Here is a 24435-nt window from a genome sequence, read left to right on the forward strand (position 1 = left end):
CTTTTCAAGCAGTTCAGAAGAGTGTGGTTAGAAGGTGAGCTGCAACAAGCTGATGCAACGTCTGAAATAATGAAATGAAAAATGAAATCGCTTGTCACGAGTAGGCTTCAATGAAGTTACTGTGAAAAGCCCCTAGTCGCCACATTCCAGTGCCTGTCCGGGGAGGCTGGTACAGGAATCAAACCGTGCTGCGGCCTGCTTGGTCTGCTGTAAAAGCCAGCGATTTAGCCGAGTGAACTAAACCAGCCCCTATAGCCAGAGTTTCTGCATGGTTCTGGCAGGATTCAGGGTGTTTTCTTTAAAGCAGTGTGAATAGAACTGGCTTTGTCAAAGAACATCTCTGTAAAACAAATATCCTTGAGAGCAAACTGTATTTAACAGCGGATTGAGAGCAGAGATGATTTTTGTTGTTGCTGTTGGAGTGGGAATAAAGATAGCAGTTAAGGGTTACTGCATTCACTGTATTAATTAGCATTATTTAAGGGGTATTTGTATGTTATTTTCTGGTGTGATATTAAATCTGAGGAAAGAATCAGATCAGACAGTCTATAATTTGAAAGAATGAAACAAAATAATTTTGATAGATAGATATGAGCATGGAAAATAGACCAAATGTGTGACACTCTTAGGGAAATGATTATTTTGGAGGAATTTAAAGATTCACTTTCCATAGTAGTGGGAACTCATGTGGAAGAACAATGAGTTAAAACAGCTAGACCGGCAGCAGAAATGGCAGATGATTTTGAAATAGTTCACAAAACAAAGTCTGGTTTGCAACATCAATTTCGATCTGTAAAGGAATGAAACTGGGGAAATGAGAAATTCACAGGCAGTCATGGCGAAGGAGGTCTGGTTGGTAATATTAAGGGGACATTGCTTCAGTTTAAAAAGGAAACATGGGAAAGTGGACACGAGATAAGAAAGCTTAAAGGTTTTCATCGTAATTAAGTTGGATGTGTGAAGTGTTGGTGGCTTAAGAAAAGTGCTGGGAAGACAGACTTGATAAAACAGGATAAGTCAGTAGGGTTTATTAAAGTGGGAAGAAAAAACATTGTTCCGGTGGAAGAGGAACAACAGAGTAGACAGCCTGTTCAGAGATTGGTGACTACATAGGTGCCAGATCTTTTCACATATTTGGTTTGTGGGGGTGAGGTTTACTGATGTGTACAACTCCCCAATGGTGGTCTCTGCTGACCTCTCCTCCTCGATGCTCCCTTGGGTCGCGGGAGAGGGAATGACCCCCCCCAGATGGCCTGGCCGCATCAGATGGAGATCCTGCGAGACAATGGACATGTGGTCAGTGAGAGGGGAGGATCATTTTGTCTTCCGTAAACAACTCACTTGAGACAGGTCTTCTGGGTGAAGGGACAGTGGACAATCACTTATCTGGCTCAGGCCAACCTCGCCATCGTGGATTGCTCTTCCCTCAGGAGACCCCATATTTCCAGGGTCCATTCCTCATAGGGGGTGAGGATTTGGATCTCTGGGATTCCTTCTCCCATCTTGGCCCTTGCCCGCTTATTATGGGCTACCTTATCCTGCGGGCCAGAGAGAGGACATTGTGAGCCGCATGCTTGATCAGTCAAGTGTTCTATAGCAGGTGACATGTGTGGGCAGCATATCTGGACATGAAGGGGTTGTGCTAGTTGGTGCCAGGGAGCTCTGAGGACAACGTTTGAAGGTTGGGTGTGGGGAGGGTGTGAGTTGTCAGCCAGAGGAATTGGGGGGGGGGGGGACGAACTGATGCCAGGAGAGAGGTGGTGACTCACCCTTGCAGCTCGTTGGTGGTCGCTCGTCTTCTTCCTACATTGGACTGCGGTCCTCCTGGTCATGCTGCCCACACTGACAGCCGCTGCCACTGCCTCCCCGGCGGCATTGCTGACCCTGCTGCTGGTTCGCCAACCCCCTTGGTAGGACAGTGAGGCCCGCTTCTCATCCACAGCGTCGGGAAGCCTCGTCAGCTCGGCTTCGCCAAAGCGAGGAGCAGGTCTGCGCGCTGCCATTCTTGTGTGTTTACTGTGAGTGAGTGAAGAGGGAAAGTTTAACATCAGCACACCCCCCCCCCCCCCCCCGAACTCCACCTTGTCAACAATGAGCAGCTGAGGCATGAGATGGGCGAATCAGAAGGCAAGAGAGCCAGGTATGGTAAGATTCACCTGAGGGCTCATTTTTGGCACCAATTGCCGTTGAATACAGGTCATGATCTCTCCAACACGGCCGACCCGTAATCCCCTGCTAAATCCATCCAAAACCGGACTTTAACTTTTGCCTGCTGAATCGCCCACATAATGTCTGAGAAACTGAGGGTGACAACTGATACAATTTCACTGCAAATCCAACAGCTTCTATTGGAAAAAGATTAAAGCCTACACATGAGGGGAGATAGATATAGGACAGATGTCAGAGGTAGGTTCTTTACTCAGAGAGTGGTAAGGGCGTGGAATGCCCTGCCTACAACAGTAGTGGACTCGCCAACACTAAGGGCATTTAAATGGTCATTGGATAGGCATATGGACGATAAGGGAATAGTGTAGATGGGCTTTAGGAGTGGTTTCACAGGTCGGCGCAACATCGAGGGCCGAAGGGCCTGTACTGCGCTGTAATGTTCTATGTTCTATGTTCACAGGACACTTGACATTTGCTTCATTTGGTCGAATTGTCTCACAGGTAGGTATGCAACCACCCACAAGTCCCGGCTCGTTCCCTGCATCAAAGGCCAGTTGAAAAAACACTGGCAAAGCAATTCTTTCGGACAGACGGTTTTTCAAGCCTCAACAGGTTTCCTCGGGTCAGCTTATTTCCACCACCCCTCAGCAATAAATTTAAGTACATCCTTACAATACATATTTTACCCATTGCCCAAAGTCATTGTTATTCCCAACGTGCCTCAAAGAATCTTGCAGACACCTCAACAAAGCAGAAATATAGAAGAGCAGGAAAGACAAGTCTAATTGCCAAGCTGTTAGAGGAAACCTGTTAAGATGGTCAGTCCCTCAGGGTCACAAAGCTAGTTAGCAACTTGGCCTTGGCTGGCGTGTGGTTTCTGCTCTGTGTACACAAAATGAGAAAGGACTTGATTTCCCATTCAAGGGCTGAAGTAGAGAACTGCCTGCAGCCCCAGTCCAACAAATTGCTGTGGCACTGTTACAATCTATGTGCCATGAGCTGGAATCTGACAACGTCTTTCCTCGCTTCAGTTTACTTCCTAACAGGACTTTCCATAGGGAAGCTAGTGACATACACTCCCCCCCCCCCCCCACACCAGTCCTTCCTTTGGACGTTTAATTGGGTTCATTGATGGCATTCTGAGCCTCATGCCGACTTTACAATCCTCGCAATCTACTTTGGTGCAATGCTAACGAAGTGCTGCATTGTTGAAGGTCTGGATAAGATGGTAAACTGAGAGCCTGTCGGCCTATTTATTTAAAAAAAACCACGGCACTTTTTGGAGAAAATGAAGGAATTTCTCCCGACGTCCTGGCAAAACATTTATCCCTCTCCCAACACTTCCAGAAACGTATCAACTGGTCTTGTACCTCGTCGGTGTTTATGAAAGCTTGCATTGTGCAACTTGCCTGTGGTTTTCAGCAACATCAGCCCAGAGATGAGATTTCAAAAGTAATTCGCTGGTTCTGAAGTATTCTGGAGCAGCCTGAAGACGTGATGGATATGAGGCAAATGTATGTTTGCTCTGTCTTCTTTAATGACTGAAGATCTGGAGAGAGTGCAAATTGGCAAGTCATGTTGCAGCTGTTCAGGACCTTAGTTAGGCCTCATTTGGAATATTGCGAACAATTCTGGTCGCCACACTGCCAGAAGGATGTAGATGCTTTGGAGAGGGTACAGAAGCGGTTTACTTGGATGTTGCCTGGTATGGAGGGCATTAGCTATGAGGAAAAAGTTAGGAAAATTCGGTCTGGTCTCACTGGAACGTCAGAGGTTGAGAGGTGATCTGATAGAGGTCCACAAGATTATGAGGGGCATGAAAAGAGTGGATACCCAGATGCTCTTTCCTAGGGTCGGAGAGTCAAGTACTAGGGGACAAAGGTTTAAAGTGCGTGGATAAAAGTTTAGAACAGATGTGTGAGGCAAGTTTTTTTCCCACAGAGGGTGGTAAATATATGGAATGCCTGGAGAGATGGTGGGAGCAGGTACGATAGAGACATTTAAGGGACACCGAGACAAATACTTGAATAGGGTGGGAATGGAAGGATACGGACTCTATAAGGGCAGACGGTTTTAGTTTGGGCAGGTACCATGGTCGGTACAGGCTTAGAGGGCTGAAGGGCCTGTTCCTGTGCTGTATTGTTCTTTAAGATTTATAGGAATGTTGCTAGGGCCAGAAAATGTGAGGAGAGATTGGACAGGCTACGGTTGTTATCCTTAGAGCGGAGGAGACTAAGGGGTGAGCTAATTGAGGCGCACAAAGTTATGAGACGCCAAGACAGGGCCGTGCTGTGATCAGTTACCAGGGGGCATAGATTTAAGATGATTGGTAGAAGGATTAGAGGGGACATGAGGGTGGTGGACCTTTAGAATTCACGGCCTACGTTGGTGGTCGAGGCTGAAATGCTCAACTCATTTAAATGGTACCGGGATCTGCATTTGAAGCGCTGTAACCTGCAAGGCCTTGGATCAGGTGATGGAAAATGGGATTAAAATGAGTGGCTGGCTCCTTTGTTCTCTTTTTTTGCCGACGACGATTGGATGGGCTGAATGGCCTCTTTATACACCTTACCTTTTCTGTGGTTCTATCCGATGATTGCTTGATAGAGCCATTAAAAATGTGGCCTCCCCGAAAAGGCGCCGGAATGTGGCGACTCGGTGCTTTTCACAGTAACTTCATTGAAGACTACTTGTGACAATAAGCGATTTTCATTTTCATTTAATTTCTTTGGGTCTCCTATGACCTGGTCGTTAACAAGTACCTTGGTGCGGGTTTGAAGTCAACGACGCTTCAATAGCGTGAAACCACCTGGCCCAAACAGCCAGGATTCAGCACACAAAGATCAGTTGGAATGAGGTTTTAACCTGCTACGCGCCGTTATTATTTCGTAAATGCTAACGTCAATGGAATTGGGATTTACCGTGCGTGAATTATATAAATCATATCAGATGGAGTTTACACATTCTCTCCGTGTCTGCGTGGATTTCCCCTGGATGTTCCGGTTTCCTCCACACGTGATGTACAGGTTAGGCGGATTGGCCATAATCAATTGTCCTTTAGTGTCCAATAGATGTGCAGGTTAGGTGGGGTTATGGGGAGGGGGGGGGGGGGGTGGGCCGAGCTCGGGTGCTCTTTCAGAGGGTTGGTGCAGACTCGATGGGCCGAATGGCCTCCTTGCGCGCTGTAGGAATTCTGTGGTTCTGTGTTTGCGAACTGTATGGTTTACATGAGGAAAATAAAGAAGAAAATGTCCAAGTCACGAAGCTTGGCTCTTTGGACTTTTTTTTTTTTAAACAATTTAAATCTTTTAAATAACCTTTTCTTTTATTTAGTTTTCTCCTTCATCTATCCTCACACTCGCCCTCTCCTTTAGGACAGCACTAAAAGTACTGGGATATGACTCTGTAGATACACAAATCTTCGGATGCTTCACATGGATAATTCTTCATTATGTGACAGATCCCTTGGATGGCAACTTTAACCAAACCCCGTGATGATGAATCAAACTAACTAATGGGAGTTGCCAGTTTTAAAGCCTGTCCTATTTAACTCTCCATTGACGTTAACAAAGCCTGAAATTGGGCGTGGTTAAAAAAAACAGAATTCCACCCAATCCCAGAGGATTCATTATATGGATTTAAAGCGCAATTGGATGCACAACTAAAATAGCTGTGGTCCTTACGATGCACCAGGGAGCCAGTAATTCCCGAAAGGAGCCAGTGTTCAGAGACCAGGGGCAGGAGTCTCCATCGGCATGATCCTGCGCTTTGCCGACAGTGCATTCACGCCCGCGGATTTCCCGATGGCGTGGGGGTGGCCACGATGGGAAACCCCATTGACCTGCTACCGGGTCGAAGGATCCCGCTGCCGACGGGAGCGTGCGCCGCTCCAGAAAACGGGTCCGGCAGGAATGAAAATCCCACCCCAGAGATTTCTCTCATGGTCTGTGGCTGCAGAAGGCTAGATGCCCCATTCCCATTTACCGCACACTAAGGGCGGGTTTGGTTGTGAGGGGGCATTTCACCAGGCAAGAGGGTTGGCAATTATTGACCACTTAAGGGCCTCAGTCCGCCACTGCTGGGATTAGGGTTGTGAGCTGATGGCATCTGATTGACTGGCAGCTCTCGGAGGTGGAACGTGCTGCCACTCAGGGGTGTAAACACTGGGCGAGATTTAACCAAATTAATTTAGCGCCGTGTTCCCGGCGCTCGCAACGCCTAGAAATACCCCACTATTTAATGCGCCCCAGGTTAGATAGGGGGCCTTAGCTGGGAATGAATGACAGAGGGTGCACATAGACCATTTATCTGCAGTGTAGCGAGAGATCAGGACACCATTTAAAAATGGCATCCCAATCTCTGGAGCACACGACGTGACCCCCGACTGCCACCCAAGCCCCAACTTACTATGAAGGGATTCCCGGGCATCCCCCCTCCACTCGCTCAAGGCCCCCCCAGCATGACAGTGCCAACCTGGCTGTTCCCCTGACAGCTGGGTGACAGCCTGGCACTGCCAAGGTGCCCAGGTGGCACGGAGAGGATGCCAGGGTGGCAGTGCTAGACTGGCAATACTAAGTTGCCTGTGTGGGACCAGAAGTGCCAGGGTGCCCCCTCTGCCCAAGGGGCAAGCACTTTGGTGAAATCAGAATTGTAAAAAGGTCTCAGTATTGAATATAAATCTAATGTGCTTCTGTTAGAAGGATTTGTTAAGTCTTTTGGATGTGTTTGCAGGATTGGGTAGTGTTGTATTATTTTCGGGGTTATCTTCGAAGTAAGGGGTGTTGAGGGATCCAATGTTTATTTAAAAGGTAAATTTGAGTTCATGAAATAAACATTGTTTTGTTTTAAAAACCACGTGTCCATAACTGTAATACTACACCTGGGGAACAAGCCGTGTGCTTCAAAAGCAACAATCCATTAAAGGGAGGGGTTGGTTGGACTCCATGATACATTTTGGGGTTCTGAAAACATCTCTCCCACAACAGTTGTGTTCTGCTGCTTCGGATAACACAGGCTGCTACTTGATGCAGTCTTAACCAAAGGATGCTCCAGACTCTGAAATGAGTTCAACGTGTTGATTGAACTATTAACACAGTTCTCAAATGAGTTCGACTCTCTGCTAATCTAACTGTAGTAACTCAGTCTAACTGTACCAGCTTGCTCGAAGCCACGTGCTGGGGTGTGATGCTGCTGATCAACCCTGTCTAACTCTCTAGATGTCTGTCTGTGGAAAGAGGCAGGGTGTGAGTGCCTCATCCCTTTTATAGTGCTTATGTCATGCACCCTTGTGGTGATGCCACCTCTGAGTGTCCTGACTGCCCATTGGTTGTGTCCTATTCTGAGTGTTCATTGGTTGCATGTTTGCACATCATGACACTCGTTTGTGGAGACCAGCACTGAACAGCAATCGCTCAAGGTCTCTGACGTGAAGTTGATAGATCGCAATGCCTCAGGTATCTCAAGAAATGGAATATTCGAGAGACACCAGCTGTCTCGCCCTAATATTCAGGTTTGCCAAAAATTGATCCCGCCCACAATGGGCATGATTCACATTGCAACATCTCACAAGATCTCGTTAGACCTCGCAAGGCATTTCGAGACGGATAGATTCTGAGAGCGGGGTCTCCCGGCTTCTACCAACCACGTTACGCCTCGGCGCACTAGCTTTCAGACGCAATGTGGCCGTTCGATTGTGCCCTCTGTCTCCCGTTTATTAACAGCCAACTGGTTCCACTGTTGAAAAGGTCAACTTCCAGGAAGAACATGACAGACCCCGTGGAAAAACGAGAGGGGGATCTGCTCTATGAATGAACATAGTGAACATTCCCTCTGCAAGGAACTGGATACGCCCTTGGTATCCATTCAAAGAAGACTGTTGACTTTCACGTCAGAGAAATCAGTGTCACACCTACACCAATTCTGCTACCGGTGAGGGGCTGGCGCCACGTGGAACATCCTCGAAACCCACGAAAAACGGTGCTGGAATCGCCGGGTCCGTGATGGACACTCACAAGGCTAACAAGCCGCGCTTAAACAATACACCCCCCACACATACACACTGATTGGGGCCGGAAAGATGGCACTGGTTGTGCTGGAGCACCCATACAGCTGATGGGTCGGCTGGGGCCAGAGGGCACACAGGGGGTGCCCGGGGGGGGGGGGTCGCCCTCTGACCCAGGGCATCAGGTTTAAAGCGGGTAGTCAGCGGCATGCGCAGCTGCATGGCTGCCTTGCCGGCTGCGGTAATGGTGTTACGTACCCGTGCACCCTGACCCCAGGACCCACCTCCTGGCCATCCCCCACTGCTCCCCCCGGCCCTGGATGAAGCCCCCGACCAGCAGCACGGCTGTCGGCGGAGTATGGCGGTGCTGCACATTCTGCGTATGGACTCTCCATCTCCCAGCAGCCACTATGCCAGGTTCACGATTTGAGAGAGCACACCTGTACCGCGCCGTCGGAAACTTGGCCCATCGGAGGCGGAGCACCACAGGTAGGCCCACTAATGATATGCCAATGGTGTTTGAACTGTGGCAGCGTGCGGTGCATTGACGCCATTTGAGGAGGCGGAGCATCACGATTTGGCGTCAAACTGGCGCCTGGCACGTTTTTGGCGCCGGGAGCTATTCACTGCCCAATCGCACGCCCCGATTGCGGCGTCGGCCAGCGGAGAATCCTGCCCCAAATGTTACAATTTCAACTTCAAACCAACAAAGTTAGCCCAGAACAACTGGGATATCGCTCCTCTTTGTCAGAAGAGGAAGAGCCCCTAGACCTTCTGAACTTGTAAAGTCAGAGACTTGTGGGTCTGGCATGGACACGAGACTCCTCGGTTCCCCCAGCCGCATGTTTCTCGATGGTGCGCCGTTCGCTGGTGCCGGTATTCACAAGTCCCGCCTTTTGTCAATTGTTCACCATCCAAATGAAGCTAAGTCACGCTCCTGGGAAGCCCGTGGGCGGTGTTGCAGTGCCAACGGGAAGACGGAATCCCAACGGCCGGAAAATTCCAACTATTATATCGTAAATATATCTGGGTAAGGAATTTGGGGAGGTGTAGTATAAGGGTGTTTGGGTTAGTAAGGGTTAAGGTGGGACTGGGGAAACAATGCTGCCCACGATGCGCTGTGGAGAGTCACGTGATGGTCAACCGCGTGTAGAGACAGCCTGAGAGAAATCGGAATGAAGCCATCACCTAGCTGCAGAGTTGTGTGTGAACAATAAGCAGTTCACCTTTAACAGCACAAGCCTCCTGATCTTCAGTGAGGCACCTTGCAACCTGACAAAAGCCACCTTTAGATGTCAAGGCTGACACTGATGGATTGAAAACCATAACGTTTTCATGAATTCATACATGAGAAGTTCCTTTAGCAAGTGGTGACTTTGGCTGAGCTATTCTCCGGTGCTGTGCTTCCCGATAATGGTGGCTTAGCGAACGGAATCTGTGGGGGCGGCAGGGGACAAAAGCAGGGGATGTTGCCCTTGGATACCAGTTACCTGCTGCAGGGATGGTGTTAGCTCAGAATGACTACTCAGTCCTGGTGTTCACATAAAGTTGTGACAGGAAGATGGAGATGGAAAAATCTGATAGTGTAGTAATCGATGAAGATATACCGCTGAGAAAACAATGTTGGGTGTGGGCCAAGAACAGAACCGATTGGCAACAGGCCCCTACAATACTCAACAACACTAATTGTCAGGAGATTGGGTGGGAGTGGCAGAAGGGATCTTTAACCCAGAGCGGGAGTGGGTCAGGAATTCACTTCCTGAAAAAAATGGTGGAGGGAGAAACTTTAATCGCATTTTTTTAAAAAAAAACACTTGAATGTGCACTTGATAACCCACAGGAGTATGAACCGAGTGTAGCAGCTGACCAGTTGGCCGAAACAGTAAAATGGGCTGACTTACCTCCTTCTGCGCCATACATTTTCAATATTTGTGTGTGAGTTGGAGAGAAAATACCCGAGGCAGCTCAGACAGCTTTCAAACCTTCTTGCATGTGGAAGCTGTGCAGGGGACTGGAGGTTTTCAATGTCACTCCTTTGTTCTGAAAAGGGAGAAGGGGATAAACTAGATTAGCACTGCGAGTGGGTAAGCTTCTTACGCCAGTAGATAGGGGATGGCTACTTGGACAAGGTGCTGGCAGACGATTGTCGGAGCATGCAATTGTTCATTTGAAATCTGTTGATTCGCCCATTGTGGAGATCCGAATTCATTTTCCCAAAAAGGTTTCTCTGCTCCCAACAAGCACAAGGATCAAGTTTGCCAAATATCTTTCAAACGGTGCCTGCACTTCCTACATTACAACAGGGACTACACTTCTCACAGAATCACAGAAAGGGTGCAGTTCAGCAGGTGGCCTTTCTGTCCGTCTTGTACCCGTCACCTGTCTGCGAGAGCAGCTCGCGCACTCCCACGCCCGCGCCATTTTCCCTGCGAAGAATTTTCTCGATACCCAATTCCCTTTTGGAAACTTAATTGATTCGACCTCCGCCTCGCCCTCGGGCAGGATGGTCCAGCTTCTTTCGTTAATCGCCTTAAATCGGTGTTCGCGATCTTCTGCGGCACGGCGGCACAGTCGTCGGCACTGCTGCCTCAATGTGCCAGGGACCCGGTTCAATTACAGCCTTGGGCAACTGTGTGGCGTCTGCACGTTCTCTCCGCATCTGCGTGGGTTTCCTCCGGGTGCTCCGGTTTCCTCCCGCAGTCCAAAGATGTGCAGGTTAGGTGGATTGGCCGCGCTAAATTGCCCCTTCGTGTCCAGGGATTTGCAGGTTGGCTGAGGTTACAGGGATAGGGTGGAATTTGGGCCTAGGAAAGGTGTTCTTTCAGTGGGTCGCTGCACACCCGATGGGCCAAATGGCCTCTTTCTGCACTGTAGGGATTCTATGCCAGCTAAAGTAAACAGATCTTCTCTATTTGCGCTGTCCAGGCCTCTCATGGTTTTGAATACCTCTATCAAATCCCCTCTTCCCTTCTCCAACCTATCCAGGTAGCTGGGGACTCATTGTCCTGGATCTTTTCCACACCATCCCTTACTCCAGTGTTCTTCAAAGTTGGGGGCGCAACCTGCGGGTGGGTGTCGGGAGGGTCGCAGAGCCGTTGTCCGCGGCGCTCCTGATCGCGCAAATCCCCGCGCAGCAGCCGGCTTTTCATAACGCCGACTGCAAGCGGCCGTGAACATGGTAAAAAAAAATTTGGCCGCACTGCGCATGCGCGCACGATGATCGGCACGCATGCGTAGTACGGACACTATGTTTTTAAACGGTTGCAGCTTTTTGTTTTACAAGTTCTGTAGTGGATTTTATTCATTTTTTTCATTTATTTTATTCATTTTATGTTTGTTTACAAGTTCCGGGGGGGGTTTTATTCATTTATTTTAATCATTTTATTTTTTCTTTTTCTTTCCAAGTTCGGGGGGGGGGGGGTTTATTTAATAAAATTTTACAGGAAAAAAATGCAGAACTTTGGACAGATGGAGACTCCATACTTTCCGACACCGGAAGGCTTCACCTTCATCCAACAGGTTCCATTGGAGGAATGTGTACGAGGGCCAGAGGGACCCCAAACCATTTCCTCCATTTTTGTCAGCAGCAAACAAGGGAAGAGAAAATGGTGGGTCACGCAGGTCGGCCGGCGTGGGTCGCGCAGGTCGGCCGGGATGGGTCCCGAAGGTTGGCCGCTTGGTAAAAATGGGTCCCCGGAAAAAAAGTTTGAAGAACACTGCCTTACTCCATCACATCTTTCCTAAAGTGTGGCACCTCAAACTGGACACAAGGCCGAACCAGTGTTTTATAAATGTTTATGCTGCTTGTGTATTCGCTGCCCCTAATCATGAAGCCCGGGGTCCGTAGACTGTAAAGTTCCTCGAGACGACTGGTGGTTGTCAAAGGTGCTATATAAATGCAAGTCTTACTTTTTCCTCAAAATGTAATTGTCAGCAGGATCTATCCAAAACGGAAGAGAGAAAAAACAAGCGCGTTGTGAAAATGAGATATGACCTTACGGCAAGGCTGGATGGGGTAAAAGCAGATAGGCCAGAACCAATGTGCACCAGCTCTGGGATTAATTAGCAATGACAGAAATTCGGATTGATGTGTCGAGCCGCCCTTGATGCGAGAAAGCTATTGCCTGTACAATTTGTACTTACAGTAACAGAGGATCGACCCAACATAATTTTAAACTCAAATATAAATAAAGCAAGCATAATAAACCTCCCAAAAGTCTGTATAAATGCGCCATCTGTCAAGGCATTGGTAATGCGGCCATTGATGAACCCTGGTTCGTTGACAGTTTCCAAAATATGAAGCCAATTAGTCTGTCTTGGTATAGAAGGTGGCAGATTCATGAATACTCATGCATCCTTAAAGCATGCTTCCTGTATCATTATCTGTTTCAGAAAGAATGTAGCTGACACTCTTGCGCAAAAGATCGTTACATCATCGGTCCCAAAGATAGTGAATTCAGTAAACTCCCATTAAGCAATTACAAAGGATAGGTTTAATTAATAGTGCTGGCAGATTCCCAGTGAGGTTCAGCATGAAGCTTAAATGCTGAGCATGCCACAATTCATGTTTGTTTGCTTATTTACTCGAAGACATTAAATTGAAGAAGAGCTAAGGCGGAGTATGAGATGTCGCTTTGACAACAGGGATGAGAATTTTCAGATCGGGGTGTTGACAGGTCAGGCCACCAATGCCAGTTTGATAATAACGCTGTCATATTTGTGAGATACTGGAAACGGACTGGTGGGGGGTGTGATTAGTGCAAATGGATTGAGAGATAGGGAGACCGCAAGCATGTAAGCATCGGTAAGATGTGAGTTTGTTATGTTAATGTACAGAAGGAACGAAGAGGAATGTAAATAAGAATTTGCATAAGACAATAAATAAGGAGTTTGAAGTCGGCTGTTATCGTTCAAAGCGGAACATATGCAAATTGCAAAATTGTAAGTAAGTGAGACAAAGATGGGGTAAGTTTACTTTTTAAAATATAGGAGCTATAAGGGAATAGAAAGAGGTTTGATCAGTTCTGGGTAACGATAATAATCTTCATTGTCACAAGTAGGCTTAAATTAACACTGCAATGAAGTTACTGTGAAAAGCCCCTAGTCGCCACATTCCGGCGCCTGTTCGGGTACACAGAGGGAGAATTCAGAATGTCCAATTCACTTAACAGCACATCTTTGGGCTGTGGGAGGAAACCGGAACACCCGGAGGAACCCCACGCAGACACAGGGGGAAGTTGCAGACTCCGCACAGACAGTGACCCAAGCCAGGAATCGAACCTGTTGCTCTGCTGTTGACCCAGCAGCAGATGTCAAGTAAGGTGATCTCACTGGAGATCGTTTGGTGAGTCCCTCGGATTCACCAGCAACAATGCAGCAACAGTGCTAACCACTGTGCTACCATGCCGCCCATGGAAAGGGGACTTCTGGGAGACTGTATGAAACGATGGAGGGTCGAGAGATCAAAGGCAAGGAACATATTTAAGAAACCACTGATGTCTATGTGAGAGGATACCTGCTTAAATCTCCCAGAACACAGCATGGAATATGGCAATCTCCAAGCAGATAGTGTGGTGGCTGGCAATAGCTAAAAAAAGACTCTGTGTGGACCAGGGAACCAATTTACTGTCACCATCAAAGAACACCTTAAGAGCTAAAGGGCATTATGTGGCGCAGTCACTGGAATTGTATATGTTAAAAATTCTGTATGTTCTGTTACCATCAGAAAAGAGAAGGTTAACTCTCAGTGCAGTTTAGGTTAAGATGCTTTTTCCTCACTGTTTTGAAGCATTGTTAAATTTGTGACACTATTCTTGGGTTTAAGTGTACATTTAAAATATTTTCTTTATTTTAATAAATGTTTAATAAATATTATGAAGTCATTACAGTTGGTCAGAGAGGTAATTTCCTGATTTCAGGAAACCTCCTCATAATATACAAATTGAAAAAAAAATGTTTTGGCAGCTGTTACAAGTTTCCCTTTGGGATTTGGGAAGCCCGGCATTTGCCATCAGCCATGCCTTAGTAAATCTCCACTTCTGACTTTACGATCAAAGTAAGGTCATTGATGAAGGAGCTGAAGATGGACCTTATGGGCGACACGGTGGCACATGGTTAGCACTGCTGCCTCACAGCTCTAGGAACTGGGTTCAATTCTGGCCTCGGGTGACTGTCTCCCCGTGTCTGCATGGGTTTCCTCCGGGTGCTCCGGTTACCTCCCACAGTCCATCGATGTGCAAGTGGATTGGCCATGCTAAATTGCCCCCTAGTGTCCAAAATGTTCGGCAGGGTTACTGGTTTACGGGGATAGGGTGAAGGCATGGGCTTAAGCTTAAGTGGGGTGCTCTTTCCAAGGGCCGGTGCAGATTCGCAGTACTAAATGTCCTCCTAGTAGGCACTCTAGGGATTCTGTGATCTATGACCGAGGACACCACCCTGAGGAGCTCCTGCAGTGATGTCCTGGAGCTGAAGTGACTGACCTCCAATGAGCACAATCATCTTCTTTTGTGTGAGGTATGACTCCAACTAGTAGAGATTTTCCCCCTTGATTCCCATTGCCTCCGGTTTTGCTGGGGTCTTTGATGCCGCACTGAATCAAATGTGGCCTTGATGTCAAGGGCAGTCACTCACACCTCACCTCTTTTATCCATGTTTGACCCAAGGCTGTAATGAGGCCAGGAGCTGAGTGGACCTGGCGGAACCCAAACTGAGCATCCGTGTGCAGGTTATAGCTAAGCAAGTGCCACTGGATTGCGCTGTGGGTGACCACTTCCATCACTTTACTGATTATCAAGCTTAGACTGATGGATGGCAATTGATCCAAGTTGGATTTGTCCTGATTTGTGTGTACAGGACCTACCTGGGCAATTTTCCACATTGCTGGTTAGATGCCAGTCTTGAGCTGCAGTGGAACAGCTTGGCTAGGACCGTGGCACATTCTGGAGCACAAGCCTTAAGGAATTTTGTTAATTATTTTCAGGGCCCATTGCCTTTGCACTATCCAATATTTTCAGCCATTTCTTGATATGGAAACACAGAAAATAGAGACAGGAGGAGGCCATTTAGCGCACCGAGCCTGATCCGCCATATATTCTGATCATCCAACTCAAAAGCCGAATCCTGCTTCCCCCCCATATCCAGGGGCTGGTTTAGCACACTGGGCTAAATCGCTGGCTTTTAAAGCAGACCAACAGCACAGTTTGATTCCCGTACCAGCCTCCCCGAACAGGCGCCGGAATGTGGCGACTAGGGGCTTTTCACAGTAACTTCATTGAAGCTTTCTCGTGACAATAAGCCATTTTCATTTCATTGAAAGAGGCCATTTGTTCCACCGTGTCTATGTCCGCTCTTGCAAAGTCCAAGCATTCAGTTCCTCAGAGATCAGTTTGAGGAGCTGCTACTTCCATCCCAGTCTATGGTCGGGATTTTCCGTATGGGAGACTATGGCCTGGGTTCTCCGTTCCCCAATGCCGATTTCGGAATCGGCAATCGAGTGGAGAATTCCTTTTTACGACCGAATCGGGGGGGGCGGCGCGTGTATTCGGATGCTCCACTGGTCTTTCCAGTTCCCCTGTTAGCAGTAAATGCTTCACCTTGGCTAAAACTGGGTCTTTTTGCATCCACAACCGAATATGTTGTGCGTCCACTGGTAGGGTGTCCAAAAAATTTAGAGTCATTACTGTCTCCTCTACTTTCGGTATTAGCGGCAGGGTGTCCGGGAGGGGAAGTCTGCTCAAAGCATCTGCATTTGCTACTCGCGTTCCCGGTCTGTGCTCCAGAACGTATCTATACGCCGCCAGTAGAAACGCCCAGCGTTGGATTCTAGCTGATGCGATCGGGGGTATTGACTTGTCTTCTTTTAATAACCCTGATAACAGCTTATGGTCCGTCACTATGGTGAATTTCCACCTGTACGGATACTGGTGAAAATTTTTTACTGCAAATATCACCGCCAGTCCTTCCTTCTCGATTTGGGCGTACTTCCTCTCAGCCATCGCCAAGGTCCTCGAAGCATAGGCTATTGGCCGTTCTTCCCCATTCCTTCCTCTATGGGCTAAGACGGCTCCTACCCTGTAGGGGGATGCATCACAAGTGACCACCAACTCCTTCCTTGGGTCATAATGCTCTAGGACATTTTCAGATGACAGATGTTCCTTAATGTCCCTAAATGCTCGGTTTTGGCGGGCGGACCATTTCCATTCTTGCCCCTTTTTTAGTAGCTGGTGGAGGGGTTCTAGGATGGACACCCGATTTTCAATAAATTTGCCATAATAGGTTCCCAACCCTAGAAATGATGGTAGATCCTGGATCATGGTGGGAGCTGGGGCTTCTTTTATTGCCCTTACTCTGTCTTCCAATGGGTGTAAGCCCGACTCGTTTACTTTATATCCCAGGTACGTCACTTGTGGGGCCAGAAAAAACACATTTTTCTCTTTTAAGCCGTACGCCTGCCTTTGCGAAACGCCTGAGCACTTCCTCCAGGTTCCTTAAGTGTTCTCTGTTTGTCATACCCGTGATTAAGACATTGTCCAAATAAATCGCCACCTGCGGTAGTCCCTGCAGAATATTTTCCATCGTACGCTGGAATAAAGCGCAGGCTGATGACACTCCGAAAGGTAGCCTAGTATAACGAAAAAGGCCCTTCAGGGTGTTGATCATAGCGAACTTCTGGGAGCCCTTGTCCAGTTTTAACTGCAGGTAGGCGTGGCTACATGTCCAGTTTTGTGAACAAAAGCCCACCTGCCAATTTGGCATATAGGTCGTCTATTTTCAGGATCGGGTATTTGTCCAGCAGTGCGTATTTGTTTACCGTCTGTTTTAAATCTCCACAGAGACGTATCAAGCCGTCTGGCTTCAAAATTGGTACCATCGGCGCTGCCCATTCCGAGAACTGTACTGGTCTGATAATGCCGTCACGCCGTAACCTTACTATTTCGACCTCTACTTTCTTCCTTAGCGCGAAAGGTACCGCCCTGGCCTTACAAAATTTCAGAAGGGCTTCTGGGTCCACGTGCAAAGTTGCTTTGGCGCCTATGATTTCCCCCAAACCTTCTTGGAAGACCTCCGGGTATTTTTGGAGTACTCCACTCAACTGCCCGCTTCCACTCTGGAAAATTTTCATCCAATCTAATTTTAGGTCTTTTAGCCAGTTCTGTCCAATTAAGCTCAGTCCGGAGCCCTCTACTATCGTCAATGCTAATCTGAGCAATTGTTTCTCATATTCCACGGGTACATGAGTCGTGCCTAGAACTTCCAAGGGTTCCCCCGTGTAGATTTTAAGTTTCGTCGATGTTTTTGTTAGGGTTAGTGGCTGGAGTCCATCTTTGATTTTTCTAAATGCTGCCACTCCTATTACTGATACGGCCGCCCCAGTGTCTATTTCTATTATTGTCGGCCGACCGTTCACCCATGGGGTAATCTTAAAAGGTTCTGCTTTCTTCATCGCAATATTATATAATTGTTCCCCTTTGGAGGAGGATGGGGCGTCTAGGTTGTATACTTCCCTGCGTCCCCACCTGCTATTCCTCTTTTGCCACCTCCTTCTAGGGTTTCTGTCGCTGTTACCCCACTCTGTCTGGTGCCAAAAACGGTCCTTCTCTGTTGCGGGGAGCCTCAGCCGGTACTTCCCTCTGTCTCGTTAGTCCTAGCAGACTTGAGGACAGTTCTGGGGTTTTCCCTCTATTCCTCAGAGCGGCTATCTGGTAGCCGGACCCGTTGTGGTAGTCCCTCTCACAGGTATCTACCTCCATTGGCATGCCCTGTAGTTCCTGCACCCCACTTGCTGCCTTTTCTCGGGACAGTGCGAGCTGTAACACCTGCCTGCAGTCTAGCTGCGTTTCCCACAACAGGCGCTTCTGTATTGCGAGGAGGTTGTTTATGCCACACACTAACCGGTCCCGAAGCATTTCATTTAGAACATAGAACAGTACAGCACAGAACAGGCCCTTCGGCCCTCGATGTTGTGCCGAGCCATGATCACCCTACTCAAACCCACATATCCACCCTATACCCGTAATCCAACAACATCCCCCTTAACCTTACTTTTATTAGGACACTACGGGCAATTTATCACGGCCAATCCACCTAACCCGCACATCTTTGGACGGTGGGAGGAAACCGGAGCACCCGGAGGAAACCCACGCACACAGGGGGAGGACGTGCAGACTCCACACAGACAGTGACCCAGCCGGGAATCGAACCTGGGACCCTGGAGCTGTGAAGCATTTATGCTAACCACCATGCTACCCTGCTGCCCTTTAGCGTCGAGCCGAACTCACATTTTTCCGCCAGCCTTCTCAGGCGGGTTAAGAAATTCGTGACTGACTCCCTGTCTTCCCGCTTCCCTGTGTAGAATCTGTACCTACGCAAAATGAGGGGCGGTTTTGGGTTGTAGTGCTCTTTCACCAATTCCGTTAATTCTTGGAAAGAATTCGTGTCAGGAGCATCAGGATAAGTTAGACTATGTATAATGGCGAAAGCGGAGGGTCCGCACGCCGACAGCAGGATAACCCGTTTCCTTTCATCCGTAATTATATCATTGGCTCGGAAGAAGTAACACATTCTCTCCACATACTGGGACTAGTCCTCAATAGCCGGGTCAAATGCATCTAACCTCCCAAAAAACGGCATTTTTGAAATAGCAAGGCTTACCCTCCGAGTGCAGCAGCTGGTCTCCGCAAAGTTCTTTGTTTACCTCGTCGCCACTGTAATAATCCACAGGAGGCAGGAGTCCCATCACCACACCAATATTTATTGCCAATAACTAGATACACGAGCAGCTCCAAACAGTGCTGCTAGCATTCCAGTCAGCTTGAGATTGGCTCACAAAGCCTCCACAGGTGCTTATATGGGCCCCCCTCAATGAGCTATCATTGAGGGAGCTCATACTCCAATTGGCCAACCAATAATGCTAATTGGAGGTCATTACAATGACCCAGTTGGGCTTTTAGATACACTTGTTGTCACTTGCACTGCTGGTTTTATTTGCATTTCTTTCTTTGAAAAGGAGCCTGTGGTGGAATTTGAAGTTACGTTCTCACAAAACAAGAAACCCAGCCCTCTGGATTCCTGACCCAGTAAAACGGCAACTGTGCTCCCACCACTTTCTAACACAGGCCTTACCTCTTCTGGAATATACAACCAGAGAACAACAAAAATGTCATGGCACAGAAAGAGGCCATTCAGCCCATCGTGTCTGCAACGGCCAAAGAAAGAAACTGGCCTCTCGTTGTCATCCCATTTTTCAGCACCTGGTCATACAGGTTACAGCATTTATTTCACATGCCAATCCTGGTGCCTTTTGATTGAATTGAGCGTTTCCGCCTCACCCACCAACTTAGGCAGTGAATTCCAGATGCCCTCCACCCTCCAGGTGAAGAGGATTTTCCTCATGTCACCTCTAATCCTTCTACCAATCACCTTAAATCTATGCCCCCTGGTGATTGACCCCGCAGCCAGGGGAAAACAAGTTTTTCCTGTCCTCGCTGTCTCGGCCACTCATAATTTTGTACGCCCCTCAATTAGGTCACCTCTCAGCCTCCTCTGTTCTAAGGAAAACAACCCCAGCCTGTCCAAGCTCTCCTCAAAGTGGCCATTTTCAAGCCCTGGCAATATCCTTTGTCCTTTGTTGATTGAACCCATGTGGAGAGTGACATACCATATTGGATAGAGGCAGGGACGAGTTAATTACCCATGATTACAGCCACCATTATGGGGTCATGCTGGAAGATGTTTACACTCTGCTTTGCTTCAGATTTTGATTTGTGAACAGCTCACCAAACAGCTTCCACCGACCATCCGCCTGAGAGATAAAAAATAATGACTATTGATCCGCCGATTGTTGAGAAAGCTTTTGGGATTTCTTCTGGGGTGTTTGTGAAATATCTGCTTCGAGCAGATACGTCTGCTGCAGCTTCCTGCACTATATTTACTTCACTTGTCTCAATCATTTTCTGTATCACTATGAAGAGAATGAATGTCAGGGCATGCAGGCACTTAAGAAATTCCAAATGATGCGGTTAAAGGACTTCAGCTATTGATTACCTCCTCATTGACGGTCTTGAAAACCCCCAAGTGCAAGATATCAGAGTGAGGTCAGTGCCGCAGGCCCCAAAACGATGGGGGGGGGGGGGGGGGGGGGTCGCATTACAGAGACGTTGGAGTAAGTTCTACTCTTTGTGTCCTCGCTTCTGCATCATTGTATTTATTGAAATAAACTCTGGCCTCTGTTACGCTGCAGCGAACAATGCTGAATTATTTAATAAGCAATAGATAAATCTTTTCTACTATATGTAGTTGATTTTTATGATGTGGAAATTTCAGTGAATTCCCCATCTTCCATTTTAGCAAAGATCACAATTGTAAATTATAATCATAATCACTTATTGTCACGAGTAGGCTTCAATGAAGTAACTGGGAAAAGCCCCTTTTCGCCACATTCTGGCGCCTGTTCGGGGAAGCTGGTACGGGAATTGAACCCGCGCTGCTGGCATTAGTTCTGCATTGCCAGCCAGCTATTTAGCCCACTGTGCTAAACCAGTCCCAATTCTTAACTTAATGAACTCTTATAATTTCTATAGATAATCTGAGCATTAATGTATTGCACATAATTTCGCATGGACAAAATTGTGGTCTGGAGCGATGGATATTGATGGTGAAGGCTCCGAAGCTTTGCCATCGCTTGGCTGACTAGGAATCTCCCCCCCCCGCCTACCACCTTCCACTGCCGTCTTTTGGCAGGATTTTTAAGCTGATATTCAACCTGTTTGGCTGCGTTGTGAATGCTTCTTTGGCCATTGAATCTTGGGGTGGGTCTCAAACGCGGAGATTCTGGCTCAGAGGCAGGAAGGCTACCCATTCCATCGCAAAACCTCTTGCCTAGGGTGGATGGAGGTTGAAATGTATCCAGGGTCTCCTCACAATCTTCCTGCTCCGTTCCCGTCCCCTCTGTGATTTTAACTCACTTAGTTTCAGGTCAGATGCCCAGCCCAGGGCATATCGGTCTCCAAATAAAATGTTACCCTGAAATCGCTGATACTCCAACTCGTTCTGTAACCCCAGCAAAACCCAGTGGGATTGGTGTCTAAAGCCAGAATTTTATGATGTTTGAGCGGCCGCGTGCCTGACCCAATGGCATGTGAAATTGCGTGTGAAGACATCAGGGGCGTATGCCAACATCAGTGCGCACATGCACAGTATTTGGCTCGGCGGGCGTGCTAGTGAATCAGAACTGCGTCCGTTGACAAATAAACCAGCAAATAAGCCCATGAAGAAGATGTTAAGAAACGCCTGAGATGAACTTGATTTTAAAAAAAGGTATCAGGGGACTGAATGCTGCTGTCGGGTATCTGACTGCTGCATGGACACAGTTTGCTGCTTTTATTTTCATCACTTTTAATTTTTAGAGGCCTGCAGCTCCCTGAGACAGTATTGCAGCAGCTGCCCGCCTCGAGAGGGCCCAATGGAAATGCCAGCGTGCACCTTTGTTTTTTCTCGGTGACCATCCTCATCCTATCCGCCCAGGCAGCGTTGAGCCTTTCTCAGCGCACGTTTCACGCTGGCTGCCTGTTAATTGCCCAGCCAGCACATACTCGTGTTCCGGTCCGATCGTAGCCGGAAACGCAACTCGCGCCGGCTTCCAGACCCACTAAGTGCACGTGGGCAATAGGCGCAAAATTCAGGCCTCGGAGTTTCTAAAGCAGTACTTCAGAAATCTCAGCTACTGACTCGTGGATCATATGCTCTTTTGCAGTTTGCTTAGCCAAGGTAGATGTCAGATTGATTCTCCTGCAATTTTGTTGCCTTCCCGAAGCTTCTTGTCATAACCCTGGGCACAATTATTTCAACCCGGTTCTAGAGCAAGGCTTGGAGGGGAAGGATCAACAGCATCATGTGAAAAATGAAATGAATGAAAATCGCTTATTGTCACGAGTAGACTTCAATGAAGTTACTGTGAAAAGCCCCTAGTCGCCACATTCCGGCGCCTGCCCGGGGAGGCTGGTACGGGAATTGAACCGTGCTGCTGGCCTGCTTTAAAAGCCAGCGATTTAGCTGAGTGAGCTAAACCAGCCCCATAATAATCGCTTATTGTCACAAGTAGGCTTCAATGAAGTTACTGTGAAAAGCCCCTAGTCGCCACATTCCGGCGCCTGTTCGTAGAGGCCTGTACGGGAATTGAACCCGCGCCGCTGGCATTGTTTTGCATTACAAGCCAGCTGTTGAGCCCACTGTGCTAAACCAGCCCCTCTTGTGCTAAACCAGCCCCTCTTGTGCTAAACCAGCCCCATGTTCAGTAATCACTGTCGCCCAGGCCTTTCAGAGGGCGATGGGTGAAGTGGTGTTGAGGCTGCGTACAGGAAGTCTCAACCACTATACGTGGTCCAAAGGCCAAGAATAACCCTCTTGGACCTGCCTGATGAAGGACATATTAGCCTTAATTGGAGTGGGCGTGACATGGAGATTCAGCAGAATCTGGCACAGTGGTTAGCACTACAGCCTCACAGGGACCCGGGTTCAATTCTGACTTTGGGTGGCTGTCTGTGTGGATTTTGTACGTTCTCCTCATGTCTGCGTGGGTTTCCTCCGATTCTCTGGTTTCCTCCCACAGTCCAAAGACGGACGGTTTAGGTGGGTTGGCCATAGAAAATTGCCCCTTAATGTCCAGGAATATGCAGGTTAATGTACGGTGTCATGGGGATACAGCAGGGTGGATGGGGAAAGTGGACATGGGTAAGGCACTCTTTCAGAAGGTCGGTGCAGACTCGATGGACCGAATGGTCTCCTTCTCCACTGTCGGGGTTCTATGAAAATGGGGCGAAAATGGTTTAGCGGGGTTGTGAGGGCGAAGGGAGATGTGGGTGCAGAGTGATACAAGGAGCGAGATTAGAGATGGCCTTATCTGTAATAGACAGGATTGGAGTAGTGAGGCCACATGAGATCGTGAGGTCGAGGGGGTTGTCATAATATACATCCGTGTATATAATGGAGTGCAGACAGGCAGTGATTGACACACAGGATGACCAGTGAGCACACAGAACACAGCAGCCAATCACCAGTCAGGACACGACCACTATAAAGCCAGAGGGCACCAGTTTTCCCGCTCTCTTGGGATCCAGACTCTGAGACAGTCAGAGCTCGTGAGCATAGCCAGTGCAAACCCCATGTGGTCGTCAGTTAGTCTGGTCAGGCTAGATCAGGTCTCCAGCCAAGTCCATCTTCGGTCCATCGAGTGTCAACCCACAGTTGGACACGTAAAATAGTTAGATGTTAAATAAAATCGTGTTGCATCTCATCAAGTATTGGAAGTCTGTCTCTCGCTACACTGCATCAAACGCAGTCCACCTAGACCCAGCCTGCCCAACACATCAGGGGTGGCTGCAAATATGGGTGGGTGGGTGGGGTGGGAGGAGGTTAAATGAAGGGAGAGATTTAGAAATATTTCTATCTTTCTCTCTCCTCATACCCATGGCAGACTGGGAGCATTAGTCATACCGATGGCAAAAAACATCGGGGCCTCACGGTAGCATGGTGGTTAGCATCAATGCTTCACAGCTCCAGGGTCCCAGGTTCAATTCCCGGCTGGGTCACTGTCTGTGTGGTGTCTGCACGTCCTCCCTGTGTGTGCGTGGGTTTCCTCCGGGTGCTCCGGTTTCCTCCCACAGTCCAAAGATGAGCGGGTTAGGTGGATTGGCCATGCTAAATTGCCCGTAGTGTAAGGTTAATGGGGGGATTGTTGGGTTACGGGTATACGGGTTACGTGGGTTTGAGTAGGGTGATCATTGCTCGGCACATCGAGGGCCGAAGGGCCTGTTCTGTGCTGTACTGTTCTATGTTCTATGTAACACTTTGGTTCGTCAGTCTGGTCGTATTTATTATTTCATTAACAGGCCAGACCAAAATAACCCCTAGGTTTGTAAAATGGGTACAAGAAGGGAAAAAAAAACTGCTCCTTTTAAAAAGAGATTCTGCAGCTATGCGACTGAGCTCTAATTTGTCAGCCGTGCCTTTCCACCTGTCTGCGTTATTCCTCCCAGCTACAGTATATTTTTACCCATTTCTCTCCTTTCCCTTCCTCTGGAGATTTGGGAAGAAAGATTGCTTCCCTCGCGTGCATATCCTTCTGTACTTATGTGGTTTGTCACTTGAATTAGGCAAAGGCGGCAGTTGGAAGCTTCGAAGTAAGAAACAAAGCTCGGGTTCTACACAGGGGAGAAAGTCCCGGAAGGATCTGTCGATCGGCTGAGATGAAGTAGGGTGGGAGGAGGCTCGTG

At 48.1% G+C, this 24435-nt stretch overlaps 1 protein-coding gene across 1 annotated transcript in view; it reads right to left on the reverse strand.

Moving 5' to 3' along the window:
• Positions 1 to 712: 712 nt before the first annotated feature.
• The window catches only part of LOC119970671, a 68637-nt gene continuing 44914 nt past the window's right edge, over positions 713 to 24435 (reverse strand). Inside the window, exons 2-4 of the mRNA XM_038805660.1 lie at positions 10069 to 10207; positions 1770 to 2016; positions 713 to 790 (exon numbers count right to left, since the gene is read on the reverse strand). Of these exons, the coding sequence (XP_038661588.1) occupies positions 713 to 790; positions 1770 to 2016; positions 10069 to 10207 (464 nt within the window). The remainder of the gene's footprint in view (positions 791 to 1769; positions 2017 to 10068; positions 10208 to 24435) is intronic.

The sequence above is a fragment of the Scyliorhinus canicula genome, chromosome 8 (assembly GCF_902713615.1).
Source record: "Scyliorhinus canicula chromosome 8, sScyCan1.1, whole genome shotgun sequence".
Lineage (NCBI taxonomy): Eukaryota > Metazoa > Chordata > Chondrichthyes > Carcharhiniformes > Scyliorhinidae > Scyliorhinus > Scyliorhinus canicula.